This window comes from Crinia signifera, chromosome 1 (genome assembly GCF_055691185.1).
Source record: "Crinia signifera chromosome 1, ASM5569118v1, whole genome shotgun sequence".
NCBI classification, from domain to species: domain Eukaryota; kingdom Metazoa; phylum Chordata; class Amphibia; order Anura; family Myobatrachidae; genus Crinia; species Crinia signifera.
Window position 1 is genome coordinate 309,455,169 of NC_139217.1, and position 23,337 is coordinate 309,478,505.

A 23,337-nucleotide genomic window follows, 5' to 3' on the forward strand; every position below is an offset into this window, starting at 1 on the left:
GCACCGCTTGCAGATGGTACAAAATACAGCTGTCAGGCTATTAACCAATCAGCCATGTTCCAGTCACATAAAACCCATTCTGTACTCCCTTCACTGGCTGCCTAGAGGATTTCGAATAATTTTCAAGATTGGCTTACTGACTTTTAAAGCTCTACATGACCAGGGCCCAAGGTACCTGCAGTAGCTTCTGATCCCTTATTGTCCCACTAGATTACTGCGATCGGTTGATGAAGGACTACTAACAGTACCCAGAATTTCCCTGAATTCATCTGGGGGTCGAGCTTTCAGTGCTGTGGCTCCAACTCAATGGAACTCACTTCCCCGCTCAGTGCGAGAAGCTTCCACTCTGGAAACATTCAAAAATAGACTAAAATAGACTCAAGACTTTTCTGTTCACCCAAGCATTTCCCTAATGTCCCTCGTTAAGTTGTTTTGTATTGTGTGCTGTAAAAGGCTAATGCACTTTGAGTTCTATTAGGAGAAAGGCACTATATAAATAACAATAATTTATTATTATACCCATTAGTGCCAGGTTTAGTCGTGCAAAGCGGATAAACCCTCCTAAAGTACTACGGGGGATGTCCATATTGAAGTACTGACTTTCTGCACATTTCACAAGGCTGGGAGCAGAAATGTAACCTATCATTTGTGCCTGAACAGAGAAACAACTGTACTGTTCCGTTGAGCGCTATTCAATGACAGATCAATTCAATTGAATTGCCCCATAATGCTTTACCTACATTCCAGCCAATGTACAGACCAAACTGCTCAATAAATGTGTGTAACTATTACCTTGTTGCAGGCCCCACATAAAATAAAAGAGGACCACAAACCAAAGAAAGCAAAAGGCTCACAATAATTGTTAATAAATATTTATGTGCTACAGCCCAGCAAACGTGATAGTGCGATATCCTATTCCCTGCGATTAGCCCAGATAAAACTGTGAGAGCCATGGCTTAATGGATTTGGCAGATGAATCATAAATCCCCAAAAGCAGCCTGTTTTCAGTGACAATGGGACTGCATCTGGGCAAAAACGCACAGGTCTCACTGAACACGTGTGTTTTCATGTGAAGCAGAAAGTTTAAAATCGGTAAAATCATCAGTTTTCACAGGGGTAATAGGATACCGAATATCATGAGCGAGTGTCCCCTTCCGGCGGCTGGCGAATCTACCGCTCCATCTGTAAGTCTCTGAACCAATTCTATCGATTACAAAAACGGTTTCTAGAGAGCTGTAGGAAATATTCTAATAGAAGAACACCATGAAGACCATAAAAAAAAAAAAAAGTTACTACAAAAACAGTAAAATATCAAAGATATAGTAGTTTGGCCTATGGTCATTTTATGGTATACTGATTGCACCTTGCACTATACAAACTAACTGCACTCACAGCAGCAATTTAGCTCTGCTGTGCCTGATATTAAGTCAGGGCATGCGCATTAGAAATATGATAACACAGTGTAAGATCTTAATCATAGACGTTCAAAGGCCACTTATATAAAAATAAATGTTTAATCACATTTATTATGCTCATCATAATTAATTGTTACTACAATTAGAGACCAAGTAAACGTACACCAGTACTTGGCATGATTTTAAATTGTGGTTATACTGTAAACTCCACTGATATGAATGATTGCATACTCTTGTCAAGCACTATGTCATTTACTTAAAGGGAAAGTGCTATGGAATATGCTGCATAAATGTTAAACTCCATACATAAACTATATCCTTTTACAAATACAATCATAAAGAAGACCAACTCATGGTTCTTTGAAATTGGGTAGATGACCGGTATTGGTATGGGGAGAAGGTGTAGTAGATCTGCAATGTCAGGGAGGATTGGCTCCCAGCCAGCTGCTCTCAATCAGACTTATTACCAGCTTTGCAAAAAAAAAGCAGAGAATAAAATAGATCAAGAGCAGCCTCATCATTTTACCACACCTGCACACTGCAGGAAAGTCACCCAGCACAGCAGAAGAGGTAGTGGAGTGACTTTGTTTATGAGGGGTATTCAATCTCGGGTCCAGACCGTTGGGACCCTGGGCCGTTTTCGGTACACTCACCAGTTTATTGGCAGGTGTGATTCAATGTCCCGCCTATCGATCAACGAAAAGGGGCTTGTCTGCAAAGCCGTAGATTGTCAAGATCCAGCCATGATCTCAACAATCCATGGCTGTTTTCAGCAACACGGGACCGACTGCTTTTAAAAAGTCGGGTCCATGCTGACCAACTACTGTTTCAATGCTGTCACTATTCCCCAGTCGGAAATAGCGTTGGGGATTAAATACCTCCCTAAAGCTCGTGGGAGATGCTGATAGATGCATAAGGAATGTATGGGGAGGTCTGATGGCATGTTGAAGGAATTGAGCGAAGTCCCACAGAAATTTAAATATACAAAAAGGTAAATATACATTTTGATTGTTTTGTTATAGAAAGATATTGCAAATTTTAATGAGTGTGTGTTTTAGATATGTGTAGGTTATTTATAGTCTGCGTTAGGCTCACACATGAATTGTATACTTGGTTCTTTAACATAAGTATAGAATTTTGGGTCCAAGTCGGACTGGTTGGCCACTCCTAATTTTCTCATATACAACACTAATTAGTAAGTGGTAACGATCAAGGCTTAAACAGAATAATAGAATACATTTACATGGTTGGGGGGGGGGGGGGAGAATTAGCATATATGCTATTCAATGTTCATAGGCCCTGTTACCATATTTTCATTTGCTCCCATACTGTACCAGATTTTCAGTCCAAACAACCAACTAGTGGGATGGTTGGATGAAAGTCTAATGTATGGCCAGCAATAGCCAGTACCTTTTTTTGAAACACCTATTTCTAACATGCACAAAACCATCTCTTGACATGTTCTTTAATGATGGGGTCGATTTTATAGATGACGATGTGAATAGGATCGGGAGGGAACTCCTGGTGCTATAATTTATCAGAGCGCTACTACCACCAACTAGTGGATTTCTGCTTTCGCCATGGGGCACTTTAGTTGCAAAGACCGGCATTCTCCAATTTAGCAGCGCACTGATTGGAATAGAGCCGGGAGCTCTCTATTGACATTTTGAATATAATCGACCCAAATGGTAATGACAAAAAGGTACACTGGATTATTTCCTCATACAAAAACATGTGTCTTCTATGACCTGAGAGCAATGCGTGGAGCACCAGTCGGATCAGATCATTATGTATGAGCAAAGCTAAAAATGCAACTAAAAGCGCCAAATTTTTTGAATTCAGCTCAAAAACCTGGTTGGTACTTGTGTAGTTTCATGGCGCCGTGCGTCTGAGTCCCCTTGCGGGGCTTGCTTCACTCGCCCAAGCTGCGGGCTCGGTGGCTCGCTACGCTATCTAAAAGCGACTACACAAGAACCTAATGGTTTTTAACTTGCACATGTTCTTCTACTGACCCTAAACTCTTCATACACCTGAACAAACAAATAAAATAAAAAAACACAACACACAATTCAAAGCAAATAAAGAACATTGAGGAAAGGAAAAGCCCAAGAAAACAAAAGTTATCATGAACGCCGGTATCCTGACCACCGAGATACTGAAAGCATTCTTAACTAATAACCCTCAAATGCAGATTAATTAGATGAGCAATTAAAAAGATTAAGAATGGAAAAGCACCAGGCAGTGATAAGTTCTCAGCAGAAACATGAAAATCAGGAGAAGAGATACGAGTAAACAAACTTACGGTGCCCATACACTGAGCCGATTTGGTCCGATCCCTGCAAATCGGTGACCCTACAAACTGAAAAAAACCTACAGAGGCAATGACTTTACTAACAACATCCATGCGATTTGGTCACGATTTCACCCGATACGAGGAATCGGGCTGTGAAAATCGCACATGTAACATCCCGTCCGACCTAATGTGCGGTCCCATGTGCATCGGATCGGAGGTCAGGAGGTCGGACAGGCTGCACATAAAAGATTTGCTAAATCTTATGTGCAGCCCAGAGCCAGGTGGGGGATGGCAACGGAGCTGGGCAGAAAAAGAGGTCTCAGCCAAACAGTGGCTGCCCATTCATTTGTAAGGGCTTTTTTTTTTTTTTTAAGTGCGCTGTTCCCGACGCTGCCGCACTGCCCGGCAGCGGCTTCCTCTGCCCGGCTCCCTGTGCTGCCATCACCCCTTCTGCCCGGCTCTCTAGTCACGGGCATCCCCCTGCTGCTGTCCCCCGCTACCTGGTCCTCTCACCAGCGTCCGCCGCCTGTAGCTCCCCGGGAGTTGCATTTGATAAATCACATGCCATTTATCACATGCAAAACTTGCCACATGAAGTGCCTAATCGCATGTAATCTCTCCCGGGGAGCTGCAGAGACAAGTCAGACTAATGTATGGGGGCCTATACACTGCAATTTAGAATTCAGTTTGAACACACCCCACCCAAATCTAACTCTCTCTGTACATGTTATATCTGCCCATCCACAGTGCAGCCTGGTTTTATCAATTGAAGAAAGAGAAATTGCTTTGCTATTCAGTTGGAATTAGACCCTTAGGCTGGTAGTGTATGCGGTGACCATACCTTCGCTATCAGGCAAATGCGCAAATCACACCTACAAATCAAAGAAATAACTTTTTTATAGTTGTGGTTGACTTTAAAAATGTGCCGTTGACAAGTGTGGATTGAGAATCTGTTTGGTGTGCCCTCAAGGTGGAGAACAGACATAGCTCCCTTAAGCACTCCACAACAATGGATTAAAGAAAATTAAATATGCTGGCCAAATGTCCCAATAGATCACAATCTCATCTGGCATAAAGCAAGGCTGGCTCTATAGTATTGCCCATGCTCTTCAAAATAGCGATGTACTGGATTCTTAGAAAAACCTTTCCGCACACATCTAGTCTACACTGGGGATATAGTTTTCTGAGCCAAAAACATGGAGGGTGCACAAAATATAAATAAGCTCCGGATAAATGCAGCAAAGCTTGGTTTAAAAAAAATAAAAAAAATACATTTTTTTTTTTTTTTTTATTCAGTAATTTTTATTGATTTTTTGAGATACAAACAAAAAAACATACTTCCCGACATAGGCATAAAGAATACATTTTTACTGGAACAATGGCCCTTTAAGCTAAACCTAGATGGAAACATTGTACAAATGGATGCTTTTAAATAGCAATATTATTATTATTAGTTATTTAGTGTTCCCGCTAGGCTGTTTTAGCGTGGCGCTGCGCCCTGCCCGAAGTGCAAAATGCGCCCTGCCCCTCTGGCAGCGCCCCGCTAAAACAGCCTGCCTTTGTCACTGCTGTTGTGACTGGGGAAGCCCAGCGCCGCTGTACATAGCGATGCCCAGCACTTCCCGGGCAGTGTACAGCCTTCCAGGTGGCCGGGTCCGCCCCCTTTGCGTGACACCGCCGGCCGGGCCCGCCCCTTTTCGTCACGGCGCGGACCGGGCATGCCCCTTTTGTGACGTCGGCGACCCGGGCACGCCCAAAATAGTGACGTCGGCGGGCCCGGTCCAACCCTCCCCACCCTAGTTCCTACAAGGAACACTAGTTATTTATATAGCACTCAAAGTTCTTCTTTAAAGCACACAAAAAAAAAAAAAAACACAAGCAGCAGATATTAGTAAAATGCATGAGAGAACAGGAAAGTCTTGAGTCTATTTTTGAAGGATTCTACAGTGGGGGGCCTCTCGCACTGTGCAGGAATGAGTTCCATAGAGTCAGAGCATTTGTGGCTATGGCAGATTCTAGGTTTTGTTAATAGCACATAATATGCAGATCGCAGTAATCGAGACAGGCAATTAGGAATCAGAAGCTGCTTCAAGTACCTTGGGCTATAATGATGAAGGGCTTTGAGAGTCAATAACTTTCTGCTGACAGTGAAACTATCAACTATCAGCGGTCAACAGATTGCAACTACAAGCATCATCACAAGTAATATATGTTGTGCCATAGTTGCCTTTGCACCCCTGACAAAAAGGCCTCCGGAACCAGCAGGACATTTTCATTGCCACAAAACATTAGGTTAGAACAAGGATTGCTTTATGGTTCAGAATTATTGACATTGCTTTAAAAATGGTCTAACAAGACTGGAGCACTTTCAAATGAGATGCTAACACAAACAGGTTACAAGTAAAACCGACAATTGAATCCTACATTAATTGACAGCATTTGAAATGGTTCAGACATGTCTGCAGAATGGACATTAGAAGAAATCCATACCAGTTCCTAAATAAAATATGCCCGACTAAATGGAAAATAGCATGTGCTGCACCAAAGAAAACCTGTCTAAATGCAGATTGCCCAAGACCTTTATCCACTGCACTTCCATATTGATAATGCCAAGTATGCTGACCTAAAAAGATTCCAGTGGTGTAATGAATTGACATTCCCTGCCTTTGGTGGTCCCAGTGCCAGCCAGCTTACGCTACCAGCACCAATGACGATTAAGTCTAAAGTTTAACAGACGAGACCTACTCACCTCTTTTCATTTGGCTCTGAACCATCAAGCACTTCCTAAAAACTAATCTCTTACATCATTTTGCCAAATTCCTAAGGCACTTTCTAGACTATTCTACACAAATAACACCACAGGTGAGGCGTAACTCGGACAAGTCTAGGACAACAGTCATTAAGTCAACAAGCACTCGATGTTGATAAGTCGATGTTGAGAAACACTTTTCATGTAAGGATGTGACCCCCAATTAGTGTACTATGTCCCCTCACATCAGGCCATGCCCACTTTACCATTCCTAATCAGGCTACACTTGGATGGTAATGTATGAAAAAAGTAAAAACAAAAAAAATACATTTTAAAAGTGTGACAAACTCATGTTGACCTTTTCCATGGTGATCCTTTTGCTTGTGTTGACCATATGCATGTGGACTTTTTGGTGTCAACCTAGACATTGGCCCTTATTCAGATCTGATCACAGTACATATTTGTTCTCAAAATGGGCAAAACCATGTGTACTGCAGTTTGGGCAGATGTAACATGTGCAGAGAGAGAGTGTTAGACTTCTTTCAAAGTGAAATGAATAGGTCCATTATAGTTTTAAAGTTATTTTTTTTAAACAGACATCCTCAAAAAAGTGAGACAGGTATTCTTTACAGTAAATAGAGGTAAGCTCTGCAAAAATGTTACCCACTACATGCCACCACAGGATTGCTGATTATTAAATCCTTGTGAAGAGGTGGAAAGGCTAGTCACCTGGTGTAGTGCCAACAACCTACAGCTGAATGCGTCAAAAACGGTAGAGATGATTATAGACTTCAGGAAGAATCCCCCTACTCTCCCCACTAACTGTTGAAGGTAGTGTAGTGGCGGTAGTGGAATACTTCAGATTCTTATACAGGTTGAGTATCCCGTATCCGAATATCCGTTATCCGAATTATTCCGAAAACCATACTTTCCAGAAAGTGGAAAAAAAAAATTGTTTAGCTAAAAACTCACTGGGGACATCTGTAACAGCCCTACTGAGGACATGATATGTAACTGGCACTATACTGTATGTACAAGAAAATGATTGCTTGGCATTCAAATTCAATATCTGAGATATTACACAAATTTTGTTTCATGTTTTGAAACCTTGTTTTTTGAACAAATAAAATATATTTGTATGTATTTTATGTGGTAATAAAATATATTTGTGTTTATTTTATGTGTTTATACAGCATAAATGCAAGATACTTCAAAATACATCATTGAAATATTAAAATATTCCAAAATACGGAATAATCCGTTATCCAAAATTCTCCTGGTCCCGAGCATTTTGGATACGGGATACTCAACCTGTAGTGTGTACACACGGTCCAATTTCCTTTCCGATGTTGACGATATAGTCAGCATCGGATCGGATGCAGATCGCAAGGGTTTTAACCCTTGCGATCCCGACGCGCGTTCACGTATCGGAAGCCAGAAAGTCTTGGCTGCCTTGTCTATATAGTGCAGATCTGCACTTTATAGTCAAGAATGGATGCAAATCGGATGTGCCTTAAGATCCTATCCACGATCCTATCTGATCGGATCGTGGATAGGATCTTAAGGCACCGTGTGTACACACCATTAGGCTCCAACATTGCCAGGGACCTGAAGTGGAGGGCTAACATCGATGGCATTGTGGAAAAAGCCCAACAGAGACTGTTCTTCCTACGTCAACTCAGGAAGTTCAAACTGCCTCAGGAACTCCTAAAGTTCTTCTACTCTGCACTTATACAATCCGTGATCTGTACCTCAATCATAGTCTGGTATGGCTTGTCCTCGGCTTATGACAAAAATAGATTACAGCGAATTGTAAAAGCAGCGGAAAAAAATCATAGGATCGGGTCTCCTGGCCATTGAGAACGTATATAGGTCAATGGTTACAAAACGTGCTAAAAGAATTATCAGTGACCACTCCCACCCTGCCCATAACTTGTTCATACAGCTCTCAACTTGCGAGGACAGCCAGACACAGAAACAGCTTTTTTCCCCAAGCTACTTCAATAATAAACTCTAAGGTCAAAGGTCAGCGATTCCACCCCATTGCGCTAACCTCGGCACATGAATCTAAATACAACCCTGATGCTCTCCCCTTAAAATGATCATGTTTTGTATTGGTCTGTTATGTATGTATACTGTGTGGGAGCAGTGGTTATCGGAAACAAATTTCCTGTGTATTATGTATGCTGTACATTGATATACTTGGCAATAAAGTGATTCTGAAGTGCTCAATGGTAAGAAGCCTTGCCATAAATCATGGAGGTGTCATTCTGGCCTACACCATTTTTTGACTAACTACTTCCATTAAAGATCAATTAATCTACTGTCTCTGCCGTTTGTCCTCTGAAGACTTAATAGATAACATGCAACAAAACGAATATAGAGAACCTACATTTGGTGCAGAAAAGTCTGTGGGACTGGTTGTACAGCACTGCCATAAAGAGAGGAATGTCTACTTTGTAGTTCATGCATACATACTTCATATTCCAAAGCAAATGTCAAGTTCTCATAACTTCCATATAGTGAATATTACCACTGGTTTCTCTGCTTCTAAACACTTGCCCATCTGTAATAGGCTGATATTTAACTGGAGGAAATACTACATGGTAAAGTATTATAATGTACCTTGCCCTTTTAGTATAAATAGACTATAGACAAGGAATAGAAAAAATAAAATGTGTAAGTATCAGACTCCTAGAAAATACAGTTCCTTCACAATTCAACTGTACAAATAGCAGGCAAACTGAAGGAAAAACAAAACAAAAAAACACAGTGGTCGATCATGTTAGCTCCGAAGGGTACAACACATTTAAATACTGGCAACGGCACCCAAATTAAGCCGATTTTGCTTAAAATTGCTCACAAACCTATGGAGGTGCAAGCAGTTTTAGATGAATTCTGTACACCATAAAATGCACCCAGTGCCATGATGATTTGCATTCTCAAATCATCCGCACCTAAAAAAAGATCGACACCATAGGCTTGAAGGTGGTCATCCACATTGTTGATGATATATCGCCCAGTGTGTACCCAGCTTTAGTCTAGAAGCAACAAATTGTGCCAATATCATACTGGTGTGTGCTTGGCCTAAAGTACTCAAAATAATGTGATCACTGATTGATTATAACATGCAGTTGGCACAAGGTTATATTATAAAAGTACAAACACACAACACTGTTTATCATTGGGAAACAGAAAACCAGCTGATTATTAAACAAAACTGGACAAAGAATAGTAGTGCATGGTAATTTTGCTAGCCTTTCATACTTTCCATGCTACAGAATACAATGTACATTAAGAATATAAAAAACTGGTCAAAGCACCACCTTTGCCTCCCACCTAGGTCTACATGTCAGTCTGTATACCAGTGTAGTAATGCCTTCCTGGCCCACATGAGAAGTGCTAGCCTGTGCTAAAGTGACTCAATACATGTAAGTGGAATTGGCCCATTGTAAAGGACACCTCCAGCTTTTGTAATGAGTGTTCAAGGGTCAGAGCTCCCTCCATTCCGGAGTCTTGTGACCTTGCACTGATCACTATCTCACTCTTGTGGAACTTGGAAATCAAAAGCCCTGCACAAGTTAGGTCCATATCCCTGCCTGCAGACCGCACTGCAGCTGCTGTGGAACCAGAAGTCCCAGGCTCCCGGCAGGCTCTTGCCACCAGGGCCTGCTCGCAGCTCCTGAACAGCTGGAGGGTTACAGGTTGCTGCAGGCTGATCCGGCGGCTGCACCATTCCCCCAGTGCAGATCTGTGCCTGCTGTTCCCAGCCGGTTACTCATTACAGATCATTAGCAGCACTCACCCAGCAGCAGCAGCTTCAGCTCCCTCCGAGCATCCCTCTTATCCCTGCGGAGCTGTCTCTCGATCTCTGCATTAATCCTCTGGGACTCCTTCTGCTCCGCAGACAGGCAGCAGCCAGCCATCGTCTACCAGCACAGTACGACCGGGAGGGCAGGAGGGGGACGGGACAAGGTCTCACAAAGTCCCCGGTAACAATGGTAGCAGCCAGAGAGCCTCAGCGCCGTGTCCCCGACAGCAAGTGCAGCCCACCGGGTGTCTAACAGCAGCCTATCCGCCTGTCTTGCAAAAGTTCCAGCAGATATCCCGGGAGGAGGGAGGGTGGGGGGAGCTGGACAAAGCCAATGAATCCCTTGTTCCTTTCTTCCTTCCTTGCCCTGGGGAAGTTTTGCAGCAGCCGTGCTAGTCACACATGAGCTCCCCAGCGGCAGCAGCAGCGCTCCCTCCCGCAGGCATGTGTGTGTGGCGTGAGCGGAGGGGACCTGCACACAGGAGAGAGGGGGGAGGAATGGTGGCAACTTACAAGGAGGTCTCTTCTGCTACCAGCAGATGGACAGGAGCCCACAGGCAGGGAGAGGAGAGAGCCGGGGCGGCGGGGAGCAGCCACTGAGAGGAGCTTTCTTTTCCTGGAGTAAAAAGAGGCGGGCAGAGGAGGGCGGCTCTTTCCTCACACGTCCCCCTCCTGCCTCTAGCACCACTAGGGCAGGGCTCCCCGAACTGCTGGCATTGTGCAGGGTGTGAGAAGAGAACTGAGAGAGGGTGCTACTTGCCAAATACCACCTCACACAGCAAGGGGCACTGCCTTACACCTGGGGCACATACATGGCAGGCGTGCCCACTAATACACCCGGTGGGAAACACCGCTCTCATGTGGTCCCTGCCAGCGTTGGAGAGTGTTTGGGACCTGGGTGGGTGTAAGGGACGCACAGCTAGTCTACTACAATCCTGTCTCCAGAACTTGCGCTAAATTGCAGTAGTTACCACAAGGTTGAGACTAGTTCCCCTTCACCGTAAGGACCTGGGGAGGAGATGGGGCAGGGAGAGGAGGAGCAAGTTCAGAAGAAGGGACCCAAATGGACCCTCGCATAGCTCGCTTCGCTCGCAATGCTTCGGGCACGGTGGCTCGCTTCGCTCGCCACAGCTTTAATAACCTCCTCCACGCCCTAGTGGATGGTAGGGCATGAAATACCGCCTGTCGGCACATGTCGGCTCAAAAAAAAGTTGTCTTGTTCTGACCTTGCTCCTCCTCTCCCGCCCCCTCTCCCGCCCCCTCTCCTCCCCAGGTCCTTACGGCGAAGGGGAACTAGCTGCTACCGTTACCACAATGATGCACAGTTCTCAGGTAAATGCTGCACATACATAAGCTCCAAGTGTTTCTCTTTGCTCATAGGATATTTGCAATGAGAGCACATTCCTATTTAGACAAGTTGCTTAGTCCAATATATGCCTACATACACTCTGCAGTGGTGCCACAGTATATGAGCAGCCAAAATCTCTGTAGCTGCTGTCCCCTTCCTGCAATGCTCTCATACATGCATACACCCCCAGCACACAGACACCTCTCCACTATCTGTGGCTCTGAATGGTCACTTTCACTTGGGCTGCTCATTAGCAGCTTTACTATTTATAACAGTCTAAATAAATACAGAGAGCAGACACATTTCTTCTCTCTCTCTCTCTCTCTCTCTCTCTCTCTCTCTCTCTCTCTCTCTCTCTCCCCCCCCCCCCCCTTCTCCAGGAGCAGTAGCCACATTTCTCTATATCTGGGTGGTCTAGGAATGGGCATGGTCTCAGTTAGATCGACCCCTGTGTGTGTGGTCTCTCTCTGGGACACCTGGCTGGATTTCCAATAGTAGGTCAAACTAAGTGCCAATCTATTATTGGTTTGGTCAGGTGTCCTGGTCATCTTGGTCCATGTATAGAATGATGTCTTGGTCAAAACCATGCTTTTAACCAATATAAGGCTACAAGAAGCACGTGCTACCAGGCACCACCTAGCCACTACTGTACAAGATTTGTCCAGCTAAGGTATTGACTCTATGGAGGGAAACAACATCTGCAGAAAGTCAACATGTTGACAACATCAACATGTGTAATATCAGCATTTTGCAATGTGAGGAGGGATAGGGTTCGGGCAGGGCTGGACTGGGACCAGAAATCGGCCGTGGTATTTTGAGCACACAAGCCCACCTGTAGCAGGCGGGACCCTTGCACGGCGAAGGCCTCGTGGAAAGAAGGTGTGGCATCACAAAAAGGAGGCATTACACATGCCCTTTACACATTATGGAACACACCGTAATGCCTATTACACAAAATGCTGCACACCATAATGCACATTACACAAAATGCTGCACACCATAATGCCCATTACACAAAATGCTGCACACCGTAATGCCCATTACACAAAATGCTGCACACCGTGATGCCCATTACACAATATGCTGCATACATTTATGCCCATTACACAATATGCTGATCACTGTTATGCCCCAGTACTCCTGCCTATAAACTTAATGCCTGCATACAGCAATGGAGAAAGAAGCTGTGGCTGCCAGCTGATATTTAAGGGGGGTGCAGGGATGCATGGATCTGGGACCTCACCTGCTCCCCCCTCCCCCTCAAGAAGCCCAAATAATTACTACCCTTCCTCTCTGCACTGCTGGTGACAACATAATGGATGTCCACATAGTCACAACCATGCAGACATTATCGAGGTCAACAAAATATACCAAACTCAATCTCAAAGGGTCTAGGCCAGTGATTCCCGCCATAATGGAATGTGATTCCCGCCATCAGCAATCACAGTTAATTGCTTCTCAGATCCAGTGATTTTTTCCCCCCAGATAAATAGTTTCTTCAATCTATTTGACTTGCCCACACATTGTTTCAGTGATCGGCAGATTTTTATTGTTAAGGCCCCCATACATTAGGCCGACTTGTCCTTAGGACAAGTTGGACCCAATTCTCCTGTGAGCCGCCCGGCAGCTCCCCGGGAGGCTCACATACAATTTGGCACTTGATGAGCCAGTTTTTACATGTGATAAATCACTTGCGATTTATCACATGTAAAACAAATGGGGAGCTGCAGGGCGGTGAGGAGCAGTGGGGCGGGCAGCGGCAGTAGTAGGGGCGGGTGGCGGCAGTAGTGGGGGCGGTCGGCGGCTTTCAAATGAGTTCCCGGCGGGTGCCGGGTGCGGCGAGTGATGCTGACCTGGCCGGGCATGCTGTGATCACAAATAGCAGCGCTGCCGCTACAGGACGGGACGCACAGTGGCGGCTATTCGATTTTCAAAATACCTGTCAAATGACTGGCCGTTCTGTGATTGACTGAGAAAGCTTAGTGATTAAGGGGCAGATTTATTAAGTTTAGAGAATAGATAAACTGGAGATAAAGCGGAGAAAAGGTAAAAGGAGATTAAGCACCAGCCAATCAGCTGTGTTTGAAAAAGACAGTTGGGAGTTGATTGGCTGGTGCTTTATCTCCTTTTACCTTTTCTCCACTTTATCTCCAGTTTATCTCTTCTCCAAGCTTAATAAATCTGCCCCTAAGTAATTTATGTGTGTACAGTACTATGTGTGTATCAGCGTTCTTCTGTTCCAATCCACCCCCTGTATTCATCTATGCCCACATATGATTCTCTGCCCATCTGTGCAAACTTGCTGTCTATGACCCTCCCACTCTCTGTCTATACTCCCTCCCACCCTCTGTCTATGCCGCCCTTTCCCCCACCTTTCCATCTATGCCCACCGCCACCCAACTGTCTATGTCCCCATATGATTCTTTGTTAATCTGTTTATCACTGTATGCCCCCTCCCCCCAACCCGTCCATCTATGCAACCATATGGTGCTCCGTCCATCTGCCCAACTTCGCTCCCCCCTGTCTGTCTGTCCATCTATGCCCCCATCTATCTAACTCTCATCACTTTCTCTCTCCTGACACCCTCTTTCTCACTCCCTTCTGTCTCATATACTCCTAAGGGGCATTGTATTGACAATAGGGGGACCCTTTCCAATATTTTGCTATGGGACCCACAAAGTTCTAGTTACGCCCCTGGTCCTGAGGACCGACTTTGAGAACCTGTGGTCTAGGCTAACTGATAAACACAGATAGAAAGATCATATTCTACTTTAAGTAAATATTACAAACACCATCTATGATATTTATCTTGGCAAAGTCAATGCTTTAATGGGTAAGTTATTTTCACAGTTTTGCTAACAGTCAGTTAAACCAAGAACAGTTTGTAAACTACTTTGTGTACAGAGTAAATTGAGAACAAAATCCAGGCCGGATTATGATTTCCATTGGCAGCATACTGTGACAAATATATTTCAATATAATTATGCAGACAATCTGGACAAATATGTAAAGTATTGACACTAGTCAGACATGCACAGATCATCTATGTTGTGTACACATATACTTATTTATATATAGTTTTTCTAAAATCTCTATTGTAGAGTCAGCATCAGACTACAGGGGAAACCCGCCGTGTGCCCCATTACCTGGGGCAATAGGTTAGATGTATGAAGCAGTGATAAGGGAGGAGAAGTCCGCCAGAGGAGAAGTGTCCCATGGCAACCAATCAGCTGCTCTGTATAAAATTACATTATAGACGTTACTTCAGTGCTTATTGGTTGCCATGGGCCACTTCTCCTCTGGCTCAATTCTCCTTACACTGCTTCATACATCTAACCCTATGGGTCAGATTGAGAGGACTCAGTAGCAAAACATGTAAAAGCAGCAGGAGGTGTCTTGAGTAGAAAGACACCCACTCCATGTTTTGTGATCCACTGCTACATCGGAAGATGCATAACACTTTCATCTGGCTGGGACCCAGCAATGTCTGGAAGGATTTGCTGCAGCCTGAAAGGCTTCTGCTGGATCCCCATTGCCAGCAATGGGTACTGTATTGCTGTCATCATCTACAGATGGCATAAGCATTACAGTGACAAACAGCAGTAAGCCTAGTTTTCTAGAAGGTGGGCAGTGAGGCTTCCACATTACACTAGTCGATTTTAATGTTGTTTTTTTGATCAACAAAGGTTATATAACATACACCCAAACTTACATCTTGACTAAGGCCCTAATTCAGACCTGATCGCAAAGCAACTTTTTTTCTCAAATGGACAAAACCACTGCAGGTGGGGCAGATGTAACATGTGGAGAGACAGTTTGATTTGGGTGAGGTTTGTTTAAACTGAAATCTAAATTGCAGTGTAACAAGAATAGATGCCAGTATTTATCCTGCACAGAAAAAAATAACTCACCCTAAAGGCCCGTACACATGGGGCGATGTAAGCCCCATGATGACCGATGTGCTTAAGCTGAGATAGCTCAGCACACTTCGATGGCACACATGCGAAGTGCCAGCTATGTGTGCTGAGCGTTCTGGTCGGATCAGTGTTCTCTAGTGAGAACACTGGCTATCTGACTAGATTTTGACTGCATGCATGTATACAGCTTGCAATGCTAAAGCACGCCAACGTGGGGTTAGTATCACAAGATAAAATAGACTGTGAATGTATGTATGTATGTATTTATTTATTTATTAACAGTTTCTTATACAGTGCAGCAAATTCTGTTGCGTTTTACAATTGGAAACAGTGATAAAACAAACTGGGTAGTTACAGATAGTCAAAAAGTTAGGAGGGCCCTGCTGCAAGCTTACAATGCACTTTGAGTCCGGGTCTTAAGCCAGCTCAGTTTGTGAGTCTTCTACCTTATAATTATACCCCTTTCCCAGAGCTTGCAAGCCGGGTACAAAATCCCAGGCTGTGGGCAGGTGACGTCATCTTGAGGCGGGCTGGGGCGGCACTGGGAGTTGTCAGCATCTTCCAGTGGCGCCTTTACACTGCAGTGAATGGGACCCGGGTTGCGTCGACCCAGGATACCTGTTCACACTGCACCTGGACCTGGGTAGAAATCCAGGAACGCTGGACCCGGTATCATCTACCAGGACCCTTTCACACTGACCAATTTCCCGGGTTGATGCGTGTTCATGTACAATAACCCGGAAAATATTTGACAGTGTGAAAGGAGTATTACGGGACCTGTTCACTTGGTATACCTCTGTGTTTGTGCATGTGTGAGAGAGAAAGATATGTAGTTTCACTCGCTGCCAACAGATGGCAGTGTTTTGGAGACACTCGGGCACTAGACATATATAGATGATCTGATTGGTTGCTATGGGCAACATCCAATCTTCAATAAAACTCCCATCTTAGTAAGTATACTCCAGTGGGCGTGATCTCAGTTCCGGAGAGAGTGCAGAAAAACAGGTGTGAACAGTGCCTGCGATAGGAATCTCAGAAAAGGTATCTTAATATAGCAGATCACTAAAGGCCCCCATACACTAGCCGATTTTGGTCAGATTTTGGCCAGATCAGTCGGATCTGGGCGAAATCGGACCAAAATCGGCTAGTTTTGATGTCCCCTCAGATCTGATGCGCGGTCCCGTGCGCATCGGATCTACGTCGGGTGGTCGGACCTGCTGCACGTCCGACCACCCGACTTGGGACCTAGTGGGGCGGCGGTGGAGGGAGCGGGGGACGCTGGGTACGCAGCGGCTGGGGACGCTGCGGTGACACAGGCGGCATAGAGCCGTGGGTGACACAGGCGGCATAGAGCCGGGACGCTGGGGTGACGCTGCGGGACACTGGGGTGACACAGCGGGACGCTGGGGTGACACAGGCGGCATAGAGCTGTGGGTGACACAGGCGGCATAGAGCCGTGCAGGGGGAGCCGGGAGCTGTCAGCACTGAATAAAAAAAAAAAGCCCATACAATGAATGGGCGGCCTGTGATTGGCTGAGCGCTCTCTCAGCCAGTCAGCAATTGGCTGAGAGTGCGCTCAGCCAATCACAGGCTGCCCATTCATTGTATAGGCTTTTTTTCTAGCACTGACAGCTCCCGGCTCCCTCTGCCCGGCTCTATGTGCCGCCTGTGTCTCTATGTGCCGCCTGTGTCCCCCGCAGCGTCCCCAGCCCCCCCTGCTCCCACCAGCAGCCCTGCTCTGAAGCCCCCCCCCCCTGCTCCCCGGGTTTTTTACATGTGATAAATCGAGACGATTTATCACATGTAAAAAATGGCACATCAAGTGCCAATCTAATCAAGCTCCCCCGGGGAGCAGCCGGGGAAGCTCAGGGGGAAGTCGGGGGCGACTTGTCCTAAGGACAAGTCGCCCTAGTGTATGGGGGCCTTTAGATAATCTTGGAAGTCAGAAGTAAGTAGTTGTTCCCAGAGAGTCCAGGAGAATAGAGAAGTGGGAAAAGTATAAAAGAATATCCTAGGGTTGTAAGGGGGTAGGGAAATAGAGCTGAAAATGGAAGCAAGCTGGGGAGAAGAGAAAAATAACATAATAAATAGAAATGTAAAAAAAAGGGGGGGGAAATGAGCAAGCATGGAGAAGTGTTAGGAAGACAAAAGGCAAGTGATTAAGCAAGACCAGGACAAGTGCATTGTGGATCCTATACCATATAGAGGAATCGGTACATCTATCAGAATGAACTTAGGTCTACAGTCATTAGGTCGACCCCGCTAGGTCGACTGGCAGGAAGGTCGACCTGACTTAAGGTCGACATGGGCCAAGGTCGACATGACTTAAGGTCGAATTTGCATAAAGGTCGACATGAGGAAGGTCGACTGGTCATAAGGTCGACATGGGTTTTTCACTGTTTTTTTATCTGAATGTCGACACAGTCGACATGGACACAGTTGGCAATGAGAATCGGACCCTCGCATCGCTCGCTTCGCTCGCAATGCTTCGGGCAGGGTGGCTCGCTTCGCTCGCCACAGCTTTAATAACCTCCTCCACGCCCTAGTGGATGGTAGGGCATGAAATACCGCCTGTCGGCACATGTCGGCTCAAAAAACAGTGAAAAACCCCATGTCGACCGTATGACCAGTCGACCTTCCTCATGTCGACCTTTATGCAATGCAAATTCGACCTTAAGTCATGTCGACCTTGGCCCATGTCGACCTTAAGTCAGGTCGACCTTCCTGCCAGTCGACCTAGTGGGGTCGACCTAATGACTGTAGACCTAAGTTCATTCTAATAGATGACCGCTTCCCCATATGGACCAGATAGAATGGAACTTCTAAAACTGTGCTATTTTTGAGTTTAGTGATGCATTCCATTTTTGTACATCATAAAGCAAACATGATTAAGAAGTTCCTGATGAGTAGAAGGAGAAGCTTGTTTCCAGGATCTAGCAAGCTGTTATGTAGCTGCACAAGAGATGTGCAGCAGCAAATTATTAATATGGTTGGATAGCTGATAAATGGAAGGCACACAAAAGCAATTGAGCTGGTGAGGGGGGGGGGGGGGGGGGGCACTGTGGAACCACAGAGGACACAATTGTTTGATCCTTTGACCAAAAAGGGGCGGTTTCATGGCATGTCCACCAAATATGAAGAAAGGTTCCTACTTGGCCACAATATCATGGCCTGGACAATATTTTAAATGGTTTTTGACAGGTCAGATGGCTTAGAACGCCAAAATCTAAAGATTGTCCAATGTCACTGATGATGTGTGCTCATAAGCAAAATTTGTTTAATTTTAAAGTATCCCTTTGATTCTAACCCGTCTAACTGATCGGTGCCTCCAACATCATTCAAATACTATTTGGAATATAAGGAGGCTCACATTGGTACCTAGATAAAAAGGCCATTGGAAACCTGCCCCCCCACCCCGCCTGCGATGCAGTGCTGTGATAATTGCACAACGTTATAAATACTCAGGGGGCGCTATCTGACAGGGCCAAGAGAGGCACCTTATTTGTCTGGCCTGACAAGTTAAGTAAGAGACTGTTAGGGTGACATTCTATGGGATGAGAATATTAGACTTTTGCGAGTTTTTTCGCAAAAACGTCCGAAATCGCATTTTTTTCCATTTTCGCATATTTAATGAGCTGCGAAAATGTGAAAAAAGTGCGATTTTGGCCAACAAGTTGGACACACTGGAAATGCGATGGCTGCTTTTCGCAGCACATCGCATCCAGATGTTTTCACATGAAAAAGTATACAAATTGCATATTTAATGGTATGCGATTTGTATAAAGTGTGTCTATAATTCGCCCAAAAATCAGACCAGGTTCTGATGGGCGAATTAGCCAGAACCCTGCACAGATCGCAATGATCTGTGCAGGGTTCTGGTGTAAAAATCAGTTTAAACAGTTAAAATAAAAATAAAAAACCAGCGCGGGGTCCCCCGCCAGAGCATAACCAGCCCCGGGCTCATTGAGCCGGTGCTGGTGACATAAAATCAGGGTCCCCGACAAATAGGGTTCCCTTGATTTAATGAAACCAGCGCCAGGCTCAAGGTCCGGCGCTGGTTCCCGAAATACGGGGGACAAAATGACTAGGGGTCCCCCGTATTTCAAGAACCAGCACCAGACCCAACCAGCCAGCGATTTTCAAAAGTGCGAAGTGGTGCGATAAAAAAAATGCGCATTTATGTCAATCCATAGAATGTCATCCTTAATTACATATATTTTTTTCAATTTTATAATATAAAAAAATGATTTTTTTTCTTACTTTTTATCATCATATTAACAAATAATATGCATGCTTTTCATAAAAAAAAAAAAAACTGGACTATTAACACTTTTCACAAGGCATCATAAAAACACTATAGCTGCTAATCTACTAACTATTGGTTTTTGGTTAATTTTTTTATTTTGATACATATTTTTAGAACTTTTATTTTGCCCACCTGCAGTGCAACATGGCTTTGTCCCAGCCCTGCGATCAGGCTCGAGGTCCGTACACATTACGTGTCCAAAAGATTACAGAACGACATTTTATTTTGGCTGGACCATATTGGGCTCACACACTACACAACTATCAGGCCAATGATTTAATGGGCAGTATTCAATGCTGCCGGCGAGGGGGTTTGTGCAGGATGGCTTGTTTTCAGCAAGGCTCGCTGAAAACAAGCCATCCTTGCCGTCAAACCCCAATGCCGACTGCTCGCTGTATTCAATTTTCCGGGGACATCATCGCCTTCCCTTAAAATGCAGCAAAGCACTGCATTTTGTGGTAAGCCCCACCATTTTGATTGCCGCACTCGCCGTTTCCACCTCACTGAAAAGAAACAGCGAGGTGGAAATGACAAGTGACGGGGGGCAGTTGAATACAGACGGTGAGCTATGAGGGTGAGCTCTCAGCATTGCTCGCAGTCATAGCTCGCTTTCAGAGCATTGAATATACCCCATGTACATCTTTAAAAAAAACTAAGCTTTGCTCTTATGTTATCTCCCAGCAATTACCTTTAATTTTATCTGCTGTTAAACCATTTTCTAGGCAGTCTGAAATCTAATATTTCAGTTGTATGCCCTTAATAGCAAATTTAAATGCAGACGTTTTGATGCTCCGGAGCCAAGATGCTGTCACGGGAGGGGTAAGTATAATGTATGGGTACAGTGTGCACAGAGTGGGCCCCCTTGAACCCGAGGGCCCATGGGCTGAACCCATTATAGAAATGCCTATGGCTCATACTCTTCACCTGACAACTCATCGAATTTATCACCTGCTTACATACTGTTAGAGTTAGTAACAAGGAAATATAAGAGAAACCAAACCCCAGTTCTCCCTCCCTTTAGCCCTCATATAGAACACATTCCAGCACTGCTTGATTAGTATCACATACCTGGAGCTACTGGAATCACAAGGCTGCTTAGAAGGAAGAACCAGTTTATCAAGAGCTGCTCTGTGAAACCTTCTATTTAATGCATTAAGAAGAGACAGATCTTGCATATTTTTGTTGTCTTCCTGGTTTAGTTTTTATCTCTGAGGAATGCAAATGTGTCATTGTGTCATATATGCCACATTACTTGCAGACACTCAGTCCGCTTTAGTTTTATTAAGCGAAAGAGAGGTCAACTATTTGCATGTAAGACTGACCTCTACTGGGAGACATGAAAATGCATTTTTATTATTTGTTCATTATTTTCACATTTTGGCCCTTATTCTAGTTGGATTGCTCCCCTGTGCGTTCGTTTAGCGAGTGCGCATAAACATTTATGCGCATATGCAGCCGCATTGTGCGAGCGGCCATTGCGAATTGATTAATCGCCGACCGCTTGCACACAGCAGTGCGGGTGGGGGGCCTGGAGCAGCGGGTCGTAGTCGCACCCATGGGAATGTCCAGTGTTTCATGGGCCTTCTCATGAAAATGCCAGGCGGTCTCATGGAAATTCACCTGTGACTTGGGTGTGGCGGGGTGGGCAGCTGACGTCAGCGGATCTCAGCTGCCCGCCCGCTTCCCATACAGGGACCCGCAGATCTAAAACAGCCAATCATATTCATGGCACACTTCTCATAGAAATTTCAGTGGCCCCAGCCAGCCATCTTTAAAACATATTTACTCTAACATTGTAGTCCCACATTAACTTTCAGGTATCTGAGAGATCAATTTCTGCTGGTTAATCAAAACATTTACTTATTCTGCAATTTGGGCCTTTTTCAGATCTGTTATGTCCCTGATTGAGTGGTAATAAACTATACTCCTTTCCCTTGGGAATTCAAAACCCAGAGAATAACAATGACACCTATTACGCAGTTTGAAATATGACAAAACAAAAAAGAGAGAGGAATGTGGTATTTCCCGATGGCAACTACTTTTCACCCAGTACTAAATATTATGTTTTGAATGTGGTTCATCTGTAAAGTACAGTGGGGAAGATGTATAAAGCCTTAACAAAAGATAAATACGAGGGTGATAGAGAGTGATAAACGCTTAGCCAATAGATCCTAACTTCCATTTTAGAACACAGCCTTTAACATGATAGTTAAGAGCTGAATTGGCTGGTCGTTTATCACTCTATCACCCTCATGTTTATCTCTTGTTAAGGCTTAATATATCTGCCCCAATTAAACTTAAGGTGCGTACACATTATACCATACATCATTAAACATATGCACGATAATGATATTTTTGTCAAAATATTGTGCATATCATCTAGTGTGTTCGAAGGCGAGTTCAGGGAGGTCAGAAACCTCCCATGGAGCAGAAGGGCAAATGTTGTTTATGTATGCACACCCTGGGTCATTACCAATGTCCTCTGTCATCTGAATATGCAGTCAAATATCGTCAACAACTGCTTGTCCTAAGCAGAGGGAATCCTTATCAATATCGTTCACTGTGTATGCATTAGATCGTTGCCCAGGAGTTCAAGTTAAATAACTGATGATATTGTTTATGAAGAATATTGTATAGTGTGTACCCAGTTTAATCATTTGTGGGTATTTACTAGATTATATGCCAGTACTAATGACTGCAAGATGTTAACAAAAATTCTAGGTGATAGGTTAAAGGTTATTCTCCCAACAAAAATCCATCTGGATCAAACAGGTTTCATTTCAGGTAGCAATTCTACAGTATATAGCTGGTATTCTCCAAACACATTCTTCTAGTTTGGCTCCTCCGTGGACAATCTTATCGTTAGACACAAAGAAACCCTTTCATATGGTGCATTGGGACTATGGATCTGGTTCAGACCTGTTTGCTGGACTGCAAGTGTTCGGAGCCCATTAAGCAGGTATACGCTGCCATGTAAAACTCTCTTACCCCATGCACAAAGGGGGAAAATTACTCACAATCTAATGATTTTTCCAGATGCTTGTAAGTATCAAGTCTAGACTCACTCGGGCCTGCAAAGGCCATGACAAGAAGGAGGCCACTGATGACATCAGCAGCACTCCATCCGAACTGCCGGGAAACGCCTGTGTTCTCTGGGGCACTTCCAGAAAAGTCTGTGTTACCACCCCCAAATGCCTGCAGGGTGTCAAATGGCTAGCCTTCGCTGGCTGTGTTCAGATGGATGGCTAGCGCATGTGCTTGCACATTTGGTTGATAAACGCTTGAGCTGCAAATGAGTCTCAATCAGGCCCTATTTATACTATTCCCTAAATTCTGTTTTCCTGATAAATTTATGTTCTTTTTACATATTTTATGTTTATATTATACTAAAATTCTGTGTAATGGATATCTCTCTGATCCATTCTTAATTTATAGAGGTACTAAACAGAGTTGTCCACTTCCCCCCTTGTTGTTTGCAATAGCACATGAGCCCCTGGC

The 23,337-nt window shown here is 44.5% G+C and overlaps 1 protein-coding gene across 3 annotated transcripts in view; it reads right to left on the bottom strand.

The window, feature by feature from the left end:
* The window catches only part of LOC146078869 (guanine nucleotide-binding protein subunit alpha-14), a 173,289-nt gene extending 152,258 nt beyond the window's left edge, over positions 1 to 21,031 (bottom strand). The window contains exon 1 of one of the 3 annotated variants that reach the window (XM_083186140.1): positions 20,908 to 21,031. Coding sequence is in view for 1 of the 3 variants with exons in the window: in XM_083186139.1 (XP_083042265.1) it covers positions 10,263 to 10,383 (121 nt within the window). In the remaining 2 variants the exon portion in view is untranslated. Of the gene's footprint in view, positions 1 to 10,262; positions 10,924 to 20,907 lie in introns of those variants that run through there. The other 2 variants (XM_083186142.1, XM_083186139.1) reach the window with 2 other exon arrangements.
* Positions 21,032 to 23,337: the final 2,306 nt, after the last annotated feature.